The sequence below is a fragment of the Corapipo altera genome, unplaced genomic scaffold (assembly GCF_003945725.1).
Source record: "Corapipo altera isolate COAL_440 unplaced genomic scaffold, ASM394572v1 67, whole genome shotgun sequence".
Taxonomy (NCBI): domain Eukaryota; kingdom Metazoa; phylum Chordata; class Aves; order Passeriformes; family Pipridae; genus Corapipo; species Corapipo altera.
In genome coordinates this window covers 7,220,634-7,237,236 of record NW_020884906.1, presented here as the reverse complement: position 1 = coordinate 7,237,236, position 16,603 = coordinate 7,220,634, and the positions used below count along the sequence as shown (strand labels likewise).

General features: G+C 53.0%; 1 protein-coding gene across 1 annotated transcript in view; it reads left to right on the top strand.

Annotated features, from left to right (window-relative positions):
• SSH1 (slingshot protein phosphatase 1) overlaps window positions 1-5,842 on the top strand; it is a 35,001-nt gene extending 29,159 nt beyond the window's left edge. Inside the window, exons 14-15 of the mRNA XM_027652241.1 lie at window positions 183-777; window positions 1,210-5,842. Coding sequence (XP_027508042.1) covers window positions 183-777; window positions 1,210-2,469 — 1,855 coding nt within the window. The 3' untranslated portion in view covers window positions 2,470-5,842. The remainder of the gene's footprint in view (window positions 1-182; window positions 778-1,209) is intronic.
• The last annotated feature ends 10,761 nt before the right edge of the window (window positions 5,843-16,603 follow it).

Here is a 16,603-nt window from a genome sequence, read left to right as displayed (position 1 = left end):
TGCTCTGAGCCTGCTGTGGAGTGGGCAGCTGGGGGGACAGATTCTGATGCTGAAGGTTGTTTTTCCAAATGGGACCTTAGGTCTGGACCCAGCCCTTTGGTTCTGGGCTGTGGAGAGGGAGGGGAGCTCCTGGCACTTCTGCAGTTCCAGGACGGTCACTCGTGTCCTTGTCCTCTCCCCAGCAAGCAGCGCCACAACAAGCTGTGGAAGCAGCAGGCAGAGAGCAACCTGCCCCAGCACACTGACGGCACCACGGGCTCGGGAGACTTCCTGCTGGACATCGACCTGGAAAACCGGCTGGCTGACCTGGACATGCCTTCCCAGTCGGGATACCTGGACAACCGTGCCAGCAGCGAGGGGCCCGGGAGCTTTGACTACTGCTTCCGGCGCCTCTCGGACACGCTGCTGGAGAACAAGGTTCCTGGGGACAGGGAGGGCTTTTTCCACGTGGAGCAGCTGGAGCGGGATGCGTTGGTGGAACAGCCCCCATCCGCACTGCCACAGGGGAGGCTGCTGGAGATGGGAAAGGCCCCGGAGAGAGCGGAGCTGCCGGCAGAGCTGGGCAGCTGCTTCGAGAGGGAGGCGAAGAGAAAAATGGACTTCAGCCCCAGGAAGGGAAGGATGGGCCTCGGGGAGCCAGGGGAGGATGGTGTCAGGGAGGAGAATCCCATGGAGAAGTGGAAGCGGCGTTTGTCCATGCACAAGGAGGAGAGCAGGCTCAATAGGGAGAACTTGAATAACAACAACAGCAAAAGGAGTTGCCCAGAGGATTTTGAGGTGCGTATGGAGGTGAGATGGAGGTGATTGGCATGGCTGACTCCGCTGCAAGTGAAACTGCTCTTCTCATCCTCATAGCCCAGTTTCATTTGACTTGGATAAAGCCTTTCATTCCATGATGAGCTTCTTCCCTTTCGAAGTGCTTCTGACCAGGGCTTTGCTTGCCCGAGCTGTGGATTTAGATGCCAGGAGTGCACACGTGAGTGCCCTGTAAAGTGCTTTGGGCAGCTCGCTTGCATGACCCTCGCTTGGCACGGTAGGTATTCCTTGGAGACACTGTCTGCTGGGAAAGCACGTGGCTTTAGCTCCTGCTGCAGGGCCTGAAGTGGAAATGTTTGTTGTTTCAGAGCTGCTTGGCTGTAAATACACCCTGTGCTGGTTGCTGGTGTGTGTTCTGTGCCCACTGATCTGCCCCTGTTTTCTCTCCTGCAGCGCGACGCCGTGTTTGGGATCCTCAGCAAGGTGAAGCCTCCCTACCAGTCCTGCACTGACTGCATGTACTCTTCAGCTGGGCTGTCCTCCGACCCCTTCGGGGAACAGTGTGAGAAGCTGAACCCTGCACAGCGCAGCACCACCATCTGCACACAGCCAGCCCTCCTGTCCCACCTCCACTCCAACCTGCTGGACCACCTGCCCAACAGGGCACATTCAGAGGAGGCAATCAGAACTAAACATAACGAGGCTCCGCTTCCTATGGTGCCAGGAGTTGGGACTTTAGAGGTTGGCACGTGCAGGTCACTGGATCAGCACCGCAGCATTCTGGAGAGAGGAAAAGATGCGCCAAAAACCTCGGAAAAAACTCTGCTGACCAGGAGAAACTCCCACTGTGACAGGAGCCTCCTTCATGCAGAGGTGGTGAGAGAGGAGTCTCTGGCCAGGAAGGACACCAGACCTACCAAGGACCTGAAGTACCTGTTGTTCAGCAAAGACTTGGAAAAGCCAAGCGCCAACAGCTACTTGATGCAGCACCAGGAGTCGCTGATCCAGCTGCAGAAGGCAGGGTTGGTCAGGAAGCACACCAAGGAGCTGGAGCGGCTCAAGACCCTGCCCTCGGACGCCTCAGCGCTGCTCCGGGACAGGGTGGACTCCAGCATCATGGAGGAAAGCGAGGACATGATGTCCCACCCCGGCCCCGTGCCTCTCCTGACACCGGCCCCGATGGTCCTCGGAGACGCAGAGAACAACATGGAGAGGATGGAGGTGAAACGCGTCCTGGAGGGAGTCTCCCAGAAAACCTCCACGCCGACCGTGTGCCGCCTGGAGCACACGAGCAGCTTCACCAAGGACTTCCTGAAGACCATCTGCTACACCCCGTCCTCGTCCCGCAGCTCCAACCTGACGCGCAGCTCCAGCAGCGACAGCATCCACAGCGTGCGGGGCAAGCCCGGGCTGGTGAAGCAGCGCACGCAGGAGATCGAGACGCGGCTGCGCCTGGCCGGCCTCACCGTGTCCTCGCCCCTCAAAAGGTCCAACTCCCTCGCCAAACTGGGCTGTCTTAACCTGTCCTCCGAGGACTTGTCGAGTGACGTGGACGTGTCCACTGTAACAGACTCCAAAGAGGCCGTTTCCAGCGACTGCTCCATGTTCTGTGAGCCACAACCCTCCCTGAGGAGCGCGGATGGCTCCTCCAAACCGGGGGCGAAGGCGGCGGGAGGGAACTTGAAGAACGTGCTTTGGATAGGCAAAAGTTGATGCTTTCTGTGGAGAGGAGGAGGGGGCTGGATTTTGGGGGGGTTACAGCATTTATTCATTGCACCGGTGCAGTTTTATCATCTGACTTGCAGCAGTTCATCCAATGCCACCTCTTCGTCCCCTCCCTGTGCTCTGAGAGGGGGCAAAAGAACCACGATGGGTCACATGAAGGGCACAAGGGAAATCAAATGTGTTGCATGGCTTAGAGGAGGCCTTGGTGTGTGACTTGCCTGTTGTCCTGCAGGATGCTCTTCCTAGTACTGTTTGCCAAGTGTAATAACGTGGATTTGTGTGTGGTTATGGTTAGGTATTTGTATCTCTATCTAAAATGCTGAAATGTTCTGTTTCAAAGACTCAAAAAAATTATTCATGACTTTTTTTTTTTACAGAGCAAACACAAGGCTCTGAACAGGGCACTTGTGGGAAATCCTTAAGATGGTGACACGCACACTACCTCTGTTCCCGCTGGCTTTTTGTCCTGCTTTGTTGGTTGAGTTTTTTATCCAAAAGGCTTTTCCCAGAGTTCTTGCTGTTGTTTGAAGGAATTCCCTTGGTGTTGGCTGTAAAGGCCTTGGAGGAGTGTGGACATGGAGGCTCCCCTGGGGCTGTGGCTGGGAGATGAAGGAGCTGTGTCCGTGAGGACAGTGGAACTGATGTGACCGATGTGACCCCAGCTGTGTGGCCATCCCAGGTGTTGTGGTTTTGGGGTGTTTTTGCTGTCCTTGTGGTCTGTGATGTCCCAGTGCTGACAGAGCCCGTGAGTGCCCGTGGACCCCGTGATGTGATGCTGTGTTGGTGTTGTGGATCCTGTGTTGGGACCCTCTGTTGGCTGTGGGTGACACGAGGTGACTAAGGAGGGTCAGCTCTGCTGAAATCCCAGGAGGTGACCGTGTCTTTTCTGGTTGTTACTGTTGCTTTGGTAGAACAGTCCCTGTATCCTGGGTTTCCCAGCAGCCTGGGGAGCTGCTGGTGGAGTCCAGGGTGTTATTTATGCCGTGTGTCAGGAGCCTGGGTGGCCCCAAAGTGGGAAGCTGGGTGGCCCTGGAGTGAGGAGCCCAGCTGGACATGTCCCAACTCTCCCAGGGCTGTGAAAGCCCCATAAATCCTGCTCGGGGAGCAGTCAGACAGAAATATGTGTGTGCTCCAAGGAGAGGGATGTTGGAGATGAGGGTGAGATCTCCCCCTGGAGGAAAGGGGACAGCTGGGGGCTGCCTGTGCCCCCCCTGGGTCTGGCGTTACCATGTGCTCCCCCTTGTGCCAGGGCTGGTGCTTGGATTGCAACAGTGCCCCCATTCCATATGGAATGCACGTTTTCTTGGAATATTTTGGACAGCCAGCCTGGTCTAGAGCTGCTCTGTGCAAGCCCTGGCCGAATGTGTGGGGAAGAGCTTGGGAGGTGTGCAGGGAACACTCCCCAAGTCTCAGTGCTCCCTGAATCCCATCTGAAGCCACATTGGCTGCTCGTGCCTTCAGGTGATATTTTGAAGCAGATTTGGGGGTCAGAACAGATCTGGGAGCTCAGTGGTGGATTTGCTCTACCAGGCTGTGAGTGTGAGCGCTCCCACGTTTTAAAATCCCCATGGAAAGGCTTTTTTAAAACTCCCCTCTGAGCTGGGGCAGAACAGGGCTGCAGCAGCCAGTCTGAACTAATTAATCCAAAATCCAGTGTCTCGAGGAAGGGAGCTGTGGGTTCGCCTGTCCCGAATGCCCAGAGTTCCCTTTTGTCCCTTAAGCGTAAGATCCCGTTTCTATTGTGTGAGGACTTGTAGGGACGGGCAATCAGTAAATAAACGTCCCCGCTGAGGGAGCCTGAATTTGATTTGCACTTGTTTCACCCCGGAGAGCTGGTGAGGAGCACGAGCTGCTCCAGGAGGGAAGTTGTGTAGGAGCCTCTGGTCGGGCTGAGGAGCCGCCAGGTCGAGTTCAGGGCAGGATGAAAGCCCGTCAGTGAGCCGGGAATGCGGCACAGCCGGGTCACTGCAAACCATCTCCTAGGCTTGTGTCATCTTCATCCTGCTTTACACCCAGACTGGGATTTGGGAAGGGCAGATGAGAGGTCCCGGAGCTGTTGGGTGCCATGGGGCTCAGAGTGGCATCTGGGGGAGCCTCAGGGGCTCCTGCCCAGTGAACCCCTGGGTGTGACCACAGCAGGGTCACCTTTCTCTGTGCTGCCAACCCTTCCCATCCCTGCCCGGCTGAGGGAGAAGGTGCAGGGTTGGATTTGAATAATTTCGGAAGGTTCCATGAACTGCTGCAGGTGAACATGTGATTTCCTTCCTGTTTCTCGAGTGCCTGCTGAGTTCTGCCACATCCAACCCACCGTGTCCGACCCAACCCCCTCATTGCAGGGCACAGCTCGGCTCCCTCCACCTTCCCCTGCTGCTGCTCCCACTCAGCTCTTGCTGGATCAACTCCACGCTTCCCTCGTTGGACCCTGGGCTCCCTCGCTGTGTCATGGGATAGAGGCAGGATTCAGTGGGAGCTGGCCTGGAAGCAGCTGTGCCATTCCCAGGGGTTTGTAGCCAAACCTGCACCATGTGTGGTCCCACTGGGTTTGTTGCATGAGAAGGTCGATGTGCTCGTCCTCCCCACGTGTCCTTACAACAGAGTGCCTTACTCATAGTTTACAAACACTGTGTATCTGCTGAGCTGTTCAACTCTGCTGTTTGCTGTTCTTTGGGGAGTTTTTGGTGCTTTTGGTGTTTCTGGTGGCAGTGAGACCATTCCCCCCCCCGCATCCCACCCTCCCATCCTTGCTGAGCTCAGCACTGCTCACCTGCTACCGCTTCCCTCTGGGTATGGCAGAACCAAAGGACAGCTGGGGGCTGCTCCCTGTGTCCCTGTTTATCCCCATTTATCCTGTTTATCCCGTTTATCTATGCATTGCTGCCGAAACAGGAGTGGGGTGTGCGGGGACACTTCCCGTCACCGGCTGTGCTTTGCTCGGCAGATCCAAACCCAATCCTGTCCTGCCAGGAATCCTGAAATGCACAAACTGGCACCTTATTCCCAGTCCAGGTGCTGTTGGTCCGTGTGGTGGCAGTGCCCGACCTCCTGGGGGTCCTTCCCGTGCAGGTGGGGTTTGGCTCGGCCGTGTCCCAGCAGGACCCGTCCTAGTCAGCCTGTGAGGAGGGGGGTGAGTAACGTGTAGCTGTTCCTGTGCATTGCTGTCCTCCATGATAACAAGGTTCCTTTAATTCCATGGTATTTCGAATCCCGGTTTTGTATTGGAATCGGCGGGATTTTTGTACTGTACGTCCGCGGGAGGGAATGATGCATCATGCACTTTTTTTTTTACTTTTGTTTGTAAGAATGTCCTGAATATTTTATGTGCTTCTTGTGAGGAATAAAATAAAGGTTTTTTGTTTCCTTATGCAATGAGTTTTGCAGCTTTTTTTGGAGGTGGGCACTTCCCGATGCCAATTTTCCAACTCCTCCCGTGCCTGGAGCTCAGGACATGGAGTCATGGGATGAGTTCAGTGACTGAGGTAACACAGCCTTGGGCTCCCTGGGGTGGACTTGAGAGGGTTTGGGTCTCCTCCACCTGAGGGTGTCCCTGGTGGAGAGGTGGATCTCAGGTGTGGGAGCAGCTCTGCCATGGTGAGGGGAAGCACCAGGGAACTGGCTCTGTCCTGCCCTGGTGGAGGACAGGGACCCTGGCATGGAGCACTTGGCTGGGGATCAAGGCCTTCCCAGATTTGCCCAGACATGCTGACATGATGGCAGGGGAAGGAAAACAGCGGGACCGTGTGCCTGTGTGTGTGTGTGCAGCTCGTACACCCCGGGGTTAACTCTCTCCAGTGCTGAGCCACAGCAATGCTGGGAAGCTCATGCTGAGCTGGGAGCCCTGGAGCTCTGGATGGGGAGACAACAGCTTCCCACTGGTGTGTCTGAGGTCCTGGGGCAGAGCCTGTCCCTCACCAATGCCATTTTGGGGTCAGTTTGCTGTTGGCCCATTTAACTTACATATCCCTTGGCTGGGTCACAAGACATCCCTCCCTGCTCAGCTTGGTTTCCCGAAGGCAGAGCCTCCCCACAGAGCTGTTCCCAGCTCCCAAGGTGGGTGTGGGAGGTCGTGTGAGGGACACCACAGGCCAGGAGCACGGGATGACTGGAGGGTGCCTGGGCTGCCGGTGACTGGGACTTTTCTTAGTCTTGTTTTGATTGAAAGTTGGTTCTTTTCGAAGCAGTTTGTTCCATCCTGTTGTGATGTTGCTATGGCAAAACCAGGCAACATCTGGAGCAACACAACTTCTCTCCGGCGACTGTGGAGGGTTTATTTATAGCCCGCTGGCGAGAGGAGATGCTGAGTGTGGAGCTGCCCTGGGCAGCCCATGGCAGAGGGGCAGCCTGGCACTGGGTGCCCTCCTGGTTGGGAACTGGGGTGGTGGGAAGGTGCGAGTTCCTCCTGCCTGAAGGAGCTGCAGGTGGTACTGAGTGCTATCGGAAAGGAGCTGAGTGGTCTCTCCTCAAGGACCCTCTGATGGGAAGAAGTTGGTTTGCTGGCAGTGTTTTCCAGCTCCATGTAGGGTTTGGTGGTGAGCAGATACTTTAATGATGTTTTTGGGCAAAAAGATGATGTTTGGCCGGTGAGCGGCGCAGGTTGTAGCACACACAGAAGGCACAGGAAGGACTCCCAGGGTTGCTGCTGCACATCCCCAGCAGCAGTGACTGCAGCAGAGAAGCTCCTGCAGCAGAGGTTCTCCTGCAGCCCCAGGGCACTGCCTCCATGTCCCTTCCCTCTGGGCTGTGGCGGAACAGCCGCACTGGCCTCTGGAGAGGTGGAAATGTAAATATTTTCCTCAGCAGAAGCTGCAGGTTGGTGCTGCCGAGGCCAGAGGAGCCGGTTCCTGCAGCGGGCACGGCCCAGGCTGTGCTGCTGGCCGGGTTTGCTCCAGCCTTGTTGCACATTCCCTAAAAGTCTCTTCCTCTCTCAGTTTGAAGGATGGGGCAGTGGCGACGTTGCAGCAGCTGCCATTGCCTTTTATGCAGAGGGTTCAGGAGCAGAACCATCAGAGCCGTGTCATAGCTCCGGGAGTTCACTGGAACACCCAGGGCACACCCAAGGACCTGGACGTGCCTGTTCCACACCAACCCTGGGCTCTGTGACCTCCACACAGGACAAGCCAAACCCACCAAGATACCCTCAAATCACGAGGGGTTGTGAGAAGCCCGGAATGAATTTGGCTTTGCCATGGGGAACCGAGGGCTCAAGGGGAAACACCTGAATTATTGATCAGGTCGTGGTGCCAACACTGAGTTCATCTCACTCAGGTGACAGATTGGCTCTGAAATTCCTCACTCACACACCTGTCAGCACATCTTGCTCAGCATTCCTCTACCTGCCAGAACTGGTGCTGCCAGGTCCCTCTCATGCCAGAGCATCGGGAGCTCAGCTGCTGGTCCCAATCCTGCTGGGAATCAGTTGTGTTTGCTCTTGGCAGCCTAGGCAGGGATCTGAGACTTCCAGTGGTAACAAATGGGGTTTTGTCTCGCTGCAGAGCAGCTCTGCAACGTGCATTGATAAAGAACTGTCCCCATGAGGGGCCTGTCTGGCTCCAGGCCGATAAGGGCTGGGATAACTGTCATCCCTCACTCCTTCCCCTCAGCAGCAGCCAGGACTGGCTCCTGAAATGGATCATGGGACAGGGACAAGGTGGTGGCATCGTGACCGTGGGCCCACGTGTCACTCACACAGCCTGTGGGAGTGCTCAGAGGGCTGCCAGGGTCCCTGGGGGTCTGGATGGAGCTGCTGGTAGGATTTTCCAGCCCCATGGAATATCAGGGGATGCCTTTGGCCTGGGGCCAGTGGGTAGGTCCTGGGGACTGTTTGCCAACTCTTGGGGTGGCACTGGGGTAACTCAGCCCTGGCACTATAGAGGTGCCTCTGCAGGAGCCTCTTTGGGACCATCAGGTGTTTTCCTGCATCCTGCCTCGGGATGCTTCCCAGCTCGAGGAACCATAAAAGGCAAAGCTCTGGGGCAGTGGCTGAGCTGGGAGCTGGGCTGGGAGCCGGGCCGGGAGCCGCGGCTCGTTGCAATGCCAGGCATCCCGGCTGTGTACAAACGGATTAGAGCCCTCCAGCTCCCCGGCTCCAGCGCCTTCCGGAGCGTTATCCAAAGGGAGGAACGTTCTGCTCGGAGGGTTACTTAGACAAATGCCCAGGCGTTAATAGGGATTTTTGATAAGTTGTGTTTGGGAGTCTCTGCAGGGAAAGTTGTATCTGGGGCTGCTGTCGGGCTCCTGTTTATCTCAGGCAGCCTTTTTCTGTCACAGCAATTCCCTTCGCAGTAACGTATTCCCAGGATCATTCCAGCCGACCCGTCACTGCCCCGCGTGCTCTGTGCAGGCGGCATCTCTCCCCCAGGCACTGGGACGCAGCCCAAGGCAGCGCCGCTTCCAAGGAAGGAGCGCTGGGGGAGCCTCTCCACGTCCCCGGGCGCAGGGCAGGGAGGCAGGGAGGAGAGCCAGGGGCACGGATGCGGCTTTCCATGCTCTCCGTGAGACCCACAGGGAAGCTTCCGGAGGGGATCCTGGCCAGACGAGCCGCAGCAGACAACCTGGCTGTAAATCCCTATGGAAGCAGCAGGATCGGAGGGAAGCCAGGATTGCTGCACGGGACTGTGGGGGGCTGTCGCTTCAGCAGGTTGGGGAAAGAGGAGAATCCCTGGAGAAGGATGCAGATGGGAGGCAAGTCCTGGCTGTGAAGTGCCATGGACCAATAAATTAGCAGCTGGGGGGTGCTTTTCCAGTTATCCAGGTGGGATATATGTGGGTAGGGACCAAGGTAGAATCAGTTGTGCTGGGCGCTGTCGCGCTCCATCGTGCCAGCGGGATGTTCCTCTCCTGGCCATGAGGCCAAGGAACGCCGGTTCACATGACCCAGGCTCCGATGCTTCCAACTGCCCCCGTCTCTCTCCCTTAGCGGAGCAAGGAGAAGGCGGTGCTGACAGCCTGCCCAGACCCAAGGTGGGGAGAAATCTTGGCTGGCCACTCTCAAAGCATTTGGAACCAGGAATTACAGTGACGAAGCTGCCGGCCATGGAAGCCTCCACCTGGCAGTACTGTGGATATTTACGGGATGACACAAGTAAGAAGAGGGGGAGAGACTGCGCTGCTTCCCAGGGAGACTCCGCGGGAACACGTGAGGACTGTACACGGCAGCAGCTCGGCCAGGAGGGCCTGGGGAACAGGCTGGAGAGGGGGGACCTCCCCCACCTCGGGAGTGACACCAGGGCCCCTGCCAGGAGGTCGGAGATGAGCAGCAACGGGCAGAGAGGGCAGCGGGGGTTGGCAGGGGACCTGTGCCTGGAAGAGCATCCCATGTCCAAAGGGTGCAGGAGAGGGGAGGACGGAGAAGCCCCTCCAAAGGTGTACGAGATGGAGGTGGGGCCCAGGCGCACGGGCAGGACGGTGAGGCCGGTGGTTTACAGGCTGGAGGAGAGCGAGTACCGGCGCCTCATCCAGGAGGCAGAAGAAGAACCCGAGGAGGAATGGGAAGAGACAGAGGACACGGTGCTTGAGATTCAGGAGGACTATGCAGGGGACGGGAAGGTGGCAAGTCCAAGCCTGAACAGGCTCAACTCTTTCCCAGGGGTCCTGAGGAGGCAGATGAGCTGTTCGGACTCGGAGAGCAGCGTGGAGAGCAGGCAGGTGAACAAACTGAGCCTGAACTGCCCCTCGGAGAGGAACAAGCCCACGGTCCCTGTCAGGTCCGACAGCATTGAGCTCATGGATTACATCCTGCAAAGCAAACATGAAGCAGCAACATCTCTCTCCTACATCCCCAGGGACAGCAAGGCAGCCGAGAGCTTCAGGCCGGCACAGAGCTTCTCCCCCCAGCCTGAGGGAATGCCAGACCTGTGCCAGAATGGCCAGGCCGGCGAGGAGGATCCAGCCAGGAAGAATGAGCCAGACAAGCAGGTAGCAAAGAGCCGGGAGAGAATGGTCTCTGCGGTCACAAATTATCCCTCAGTGGCCAGGGACACTGGGAGGCTTTCGAGACAGAGCAGCAGCCAGCTCCTGGAGAGCTGGGAGCAGCTTGGAGGGGAAGCTGACACAGGGATGCTCGATTCCTACATCCAGAAAAGAACCCCCCCGGCCCCTCCGGTCAGGACCCACAGCAAGGAGAGCCTGGCTCTGAGTATGAGCAAGGCTGTGGCACTGACAGAGGCGCTGCTGGAGCCCTGCGGAGATGAGGCCAAGCCTGGCAAGGAGCAGCGGGCAGCAGGCACAGAGCAGCTCCCTGGGGGCAGGACTGTGGGAGGAGGGGGCTCGGAGGAGCCGGAGCGGAAGGGGAGGAAGAGTCAGGAGGATGAGAACGTGCTGACAGTCGCCGACGCCAAGAAAACCTTCGAAAAGCCCAAGGCGTCAGAGGGGGCAGTGGCACCACCAGCACCCAAGAAAGGTGAGGAGTGAGGGCTCCTGGCTCTGCCCTGGGGGTCCTGGAGGGCACTGCACCGGGGATGGAGGGGAGGGGAGGTGGGAGCATGGAGGTGGTTGGAAAATACCTGCCTGGAATGGCCCAGTGACAGATGGGATGTGCTCAGGGCACATGGAATCTTGTAACGAGACAGGATGGAATTCAGGTGTTGGTTCAAAGCACTTTGTGCAGTGAAATTGTTTTGGAGAAAGATTTGCTTTGTCAGACTCTCCTGTATAGGAATAAATACAATACACTGCTTTTTCAACAACCACAGTGCAGCAGTGCCCATAGGATGCTCCCTCCCACTGCCATGTGGGATTATGTGCCTCTGTCTCTCCAGGCACTGGGTGAGCCAGTATAATTTTATTTTAACTGTGGCATTAAAAAGAAGCATTATTTTCCTTAAGTTCTTTTTCTCCTGCACTGTGACTTCACTGAATAAGCCTTTCAGGAGAATGACATCAACTTGGAAAGCCTTTCACTGAAAAAATACAGATAAGTGAACTTTGTTGAAATTTTCCTGGTAAAACAGCAGTTCTGCAGAAATAGAGAAGGACAGAAATGAGTGTTTGTGTGAGAGAGTGGATCCTGCAAGGAGCCACCCGACCCACGCTGCTTAACTCACATCTTCTGTTCAGTGACAATCTGCAATTGTGCATTTCCTTATAAGGGAAAATAAGTGTTTTAAGGCACAGGAAATCTATGGTGGCTTTGAACTGAGTCGTGTGTTTGCTTAAAAAAATAGGTGTGATTATCCCACAGCACCAGGCACGTTTTGCTGTTGGTTGCTGTCGCGACACTGAGGCGGAGCAGGGACGTGCCACAGTTTGTGTGTCAGGGATAACAGAATCCCTGCAGGGATGACAAACAGGTCCTGTCCCCTCAGGAGGCAGCTGAGGACACGTTATCATTCTCCCAATGTAAAGAAATAGGGTTGAGAGCTGTTTGTCACTACAAACTGGCTGTGCCAGGCTCTGAGAACGGAGCAGGGACAGGGTTGGTGTTATCCCAGTGTCTGGATCTCTGCTGCTCCTGGGTGGGAATTGTCTGATATCAGTGGCACAACTGATCTGGAGTGTTCTCATCAGCCACACAGGGATGTTTGATCAGCCTGTCCTTCCCAGGAATGGAAGGAGCAGGTGGATGCAATGGATGCAATGGGTGGTTTGGCAGAAGAAAGGGGTGAGAAGGGATGTAAGGAATCAGCTCCATCCCTAGGGCAATACTGGCTGCAGTAAATCCCTCCTGGCACCTCCTTGTTCTCCAGAAGAAATAAGGATGGAGGGCTGAGACAATATTTCAGTGCTAAACTGTGAAAATATTGCAATAAAAAAATCATAGAATCACAGAATATTTCAGGTTGGGAGGGACCTAAAGGCTCATCTTGTTCCACCCCCTGACATGGGCAGGGACACCTTCCACTGGAGCAGGAAGAAGAGCAGGAATGGCTTCTCATTTTGCTCTGTCCATGACAGCCTGCTGGGGTTTTGAAAAGCTGTTTAAAACATTTGTCTTCCCAAATCTCAAACACAAACACCTCGCCTGTATTTACCCTTACATGATTCCTTTCTTATATCTCTGATTTTTCCAGCACCTTTGGTCCAACTTGATCCTAGACAGCAGGGAGAGAAACAGAAGGAGATGGCAAAAGGATTCCAAAGTGGTTAAATAATGAGGTCTGTGCTCAGTGCCCAGGAAAACCAGCACCCAGCCCCGGCTCCTTCCCTACCTGCCTGATTTTTTGCTGCTATTCAGGATTTCAGGATGCTAGGAAGTGTCAATCCCAGGATTTTCATGTTGTAAATAAAATACAGTTTGCTTTTTTTTTCCTTTCTCTTTTTTTTTTTTTTTTGCACTTTTTGTGTTCTGCTTTCTTGTCTCTCTCCTCCTCGTTAATCATCCAGAGACAGCAACAAAGGAAATCCCATCTGTTGCAAGTAATTGCTTTGGTTTTATTTGGTGGCCCAACATTTTAATTAGGTATTGGGACTTACCTCCCCTTCACTGCAAAAATAGGAAAGAAATGAAAATATATTTTACAATCCTGTCTAATGGTGGAGAAAAATACATGAGGAAATAGAAACTGAAATTAGAGGTTTCTTTCTGCTGTAAAAGCACTCTTTTGGGTGCCTTTCCTACAGCTGAGTTGGGAGGGATGTGTTTGACATCGATATTACTGCACAAAATGTGTGAGAGTGGATAGATGCAGTAATAGATGTGCTTGATGAAATCTATTGTAAATCATTAATAACAATGGTATAAATTATTAATGCCCATCCTGGCCTAATGTTCACTCATTCCTTATCCATCTCCAGCATCTCCCAGCCATTCCAAGCAGCACAGACATGATGTCAGCACAGGCCCTCACTCACCACAGCAGATTTTATCACCCTTTGGGGAGGGGATTTGGGATTTGACCCCAACTTTGGGATGTGGAAGTAGCTCAGTGGTGGTTCCATGTCACACAGAGCTGGGAATAAAGCTCGGGGTGCTGGCTCCTGACCCTCTTCTTTAATCCAGGTTTTCCTCTCTCCTTGCCCACGAGCTCAGATTCACTCTCCTTCACTTCTCCCTCCCTGCCTGTTGTTTTAAAATATCTGCTGGAACATTTTGTTCTCCTTATCTTCATTCCCTAATTCTACAGCTCCCCTTTCTGGCCAAGGACTGAATAAGGCCAATCCAAAGGGATTTTGCTCTCTCTCTCTCTCTCTCTCTCTCTCTCTCTCTCCAGACAAACATTTTGCAGGAGCTGGGAGGCACTTCCCTGGGCAGATCCCGTTGTCGAGACGGAATCGATTTGCCATTATCAGGAGCTGTTCTGTGGTGGCTCTTAGGACAAATTCATCTTGGCAGCCGCTCAACAGTTGATGATCTTTGAAATGTCTTTTAAAAACCAGGATTGGGACTGGTTTCATAAAGCTGCCCCTGGAACTCCCTCTGTGCCCATGGACACTGAGGAAAAGAGGCAGAAAAAGCAAAGTAATGCTAAAAGTAAATCTAATTCCACACAGGGAGAATGGCTTGGGGTGGGTTTGTCGTTGCAATCAGTTCAGACTTCACAGAATCCCAGAATGGGTTGGGTTGGAAGGGACCTTAAAGATCATCTCATTCCAACCCCCTGCCATGGGTAGGGAACATTTCCCTGCATTAAAAAGCACTAAATTCCAGTAATATTAAATGAAAGTTAAGATCACGTTACTGATTTCAGTGGGAGCAGCTCTTCCTAATGCTACTGAGTCTGGCCTTGAGTATCTATTGATGGGATGAGATCCCTAAATGATAGGAGATGTGAAAGAGAAATATAAAAGAAATATTCAAATTTCAGGTGGGAGAACCTACTGCTTCCTGTTAAACAAATATTACAATGAAGTAAATATAATAACAAATTCAAAAGTCTTCAGGAAATAGATAAATAGGGACATAAAACTCCTTGAAAAGCTGTATAAATTGGAAACCAGGTCCAAACTGTCCTGTCTGGCATATTTTGCGTGACTTACAAGTTAAGCTGCAAAATAACAGGACTTTAAAGTGCTGATCTCCCTAAACCCTCCCTAAGCCATTTCCCTCCATTCAGAATATATTTAGCGATGAGGATTTCGGCAAACTGAGACATGCAGGATAAATTCATCCCTCAAATGACTTTACTGCTTCCACTGATGGGGTTTGACGCCCATCTGGGGTTGCTCAGAGATTCCAAATTGCAGGGTATCAGCTGAAGGCATAAAAATTTCTCCTAAGAAGAGATGCTTCAGGTGTTTCTTTACCTCTTCTGACTCCAAACAGCACCCTGGCAAGGGGGGCTGTGGGACACACGAAATGTGGTACTTATAAAACACATCAGGAGCAAACCAGGGTGATTTCTTGCAGAGATGGAATTGATGCATATTTGCAGGAAGCTAAATTTAGCCGCTGACATAAGTTTCAGAGGTGGAGTCTGTAGCCACGGTGCTGTTTCCGTATAAAGGCTGTGAGATACTTTGCAGCAATCCTGCAGTGCTGGAGCTGAGGGGAAAATATGTGGTATGGCTAAAACTGGGGAAATGGAGTCTTTAAAACATAATAACCAGGCGTGTTGGTACAGATAAAATGGGATAAACCTTGCTGTGTGGTTCCTTGGAGCTGCAAAATTTGGTAATAGGGTATTTTCCTTCAGAAAAATTAGGATTTGTGGCATATTTTGACAAGTTGTTGGGCTTGCAGCACTCTAGACATCATTTAAACTGTTTGTTAGGATGGTTTTATTCAGCTGAAATGAAGAAGATTAGTGGTTACAGTGGAATCAAAGAGTTTGTGTAAAACCTGAGCTGTTGCTTCTGTTTGTTGGAGACTTCAGCTCAAAATTCATGTACCTGGTACAGTTGTGATCTAAATAGCTCATTAATCCAGGCGAGGATCTGGGTGATCTTTGCAGCATTTCCATCCAGGTGTTTTAGGAAGCTGTAGCAAAAGTTCCACAGGGGTCATTTCCACCTGAGTCCGTCCTTAGTGACTCTTCCAGCACCGTGTCGAGCAAGGATTGTCCATCCCTGCAGGATCCACCATGCCGGTGGCAGTTGTTGAGAGGATTAGGCTTCAATCAGATTTCTCAGAGTAAATTTCACTTTGTGCCACTTTCTTTTTAGCTGGAGGCCAAAAGTCTTCCTTCAGTTCCTCTTTTGAGCTGCTGGGTGGTGCTGAGTGCTGCTGCCCTGGCTCTTGTTTTCCAGTCCAGGGTAAAGCATTGCCTGGTACGTGATTAAAATATAACTTTTAAAAAATTTCAAGCCACACACACAGGTTTGAGGCTCTTAATAAATGAGGGATGGGCAGCCAGGGCTCTCAGCTCAATCACTGACTCAGCGCGTCACGTACTTACGTGGAAAATGTGAATCACACCCCAAACCCACTGACTCGGGGTTACCTGCAGCTCTGCTCCCAGGCTGCCAAACTGCTTTTGTTTTCTTCTTTTTTAGCTTGAACACGATTGTTTGAGGAAGGAGGGTGGTGTCAGTGTGCTGGGCTGGCGTTCAGAAGGAAGCTATTAATTAATTTTACAGTGCCGTGGGCAGGGATGCAGCGTTGCCACTCTAATCTCTGGGTGTATCATTCTATTATCAAGGTATTGCTCAGTAGGTAAGAGAGGCTTTCCTGCTTATTGAATCAGTGGTTTAACTAGTGTCAAAGTTTAACATATGTTGGATAACATTTGTTTAATCTGTAGCTACTGATGTTTCCATCAGCTGTGACAGTCACCAGCAAGACCGCAACAAATGTATCTCCCTGAGGGTTTTGAAGTGTTTTAACACCCAGATTTTACTGGAGGTAGTTCATGGTCCTGGCACAGCTTCATGGGGGAAGAGGAGGGTTCTCAGCTCATCTCATCTCCTCATGACATCTATTCCTCCAAATTCTGAAGAATTAGAAGGGGAATTAGCGGGGTGTCACTGCCCTGAACCATCAACCCCCCCCTTAAGTACCAAACCGCATGCAAATGAATGCGCAAACATTGGCCAAAACGTATGAGGAAGCTCAAGGAGTTTTGGTTTTGGCCATGTATGGTAACACTGAGGGATATGGGCTCTGCTCTTGGTTGTTCATTCGCTCTTCAGGCTCCCTGAGGCACTGAATGATTCCCAGTGTGGTGTTACCTGTGAGCATCCAGGTGTGTGCTGAAAAGTGTTCACCCTGCTGTGACCTGTCAGAACAGCCGAGGTACAAACCTTAAACCAC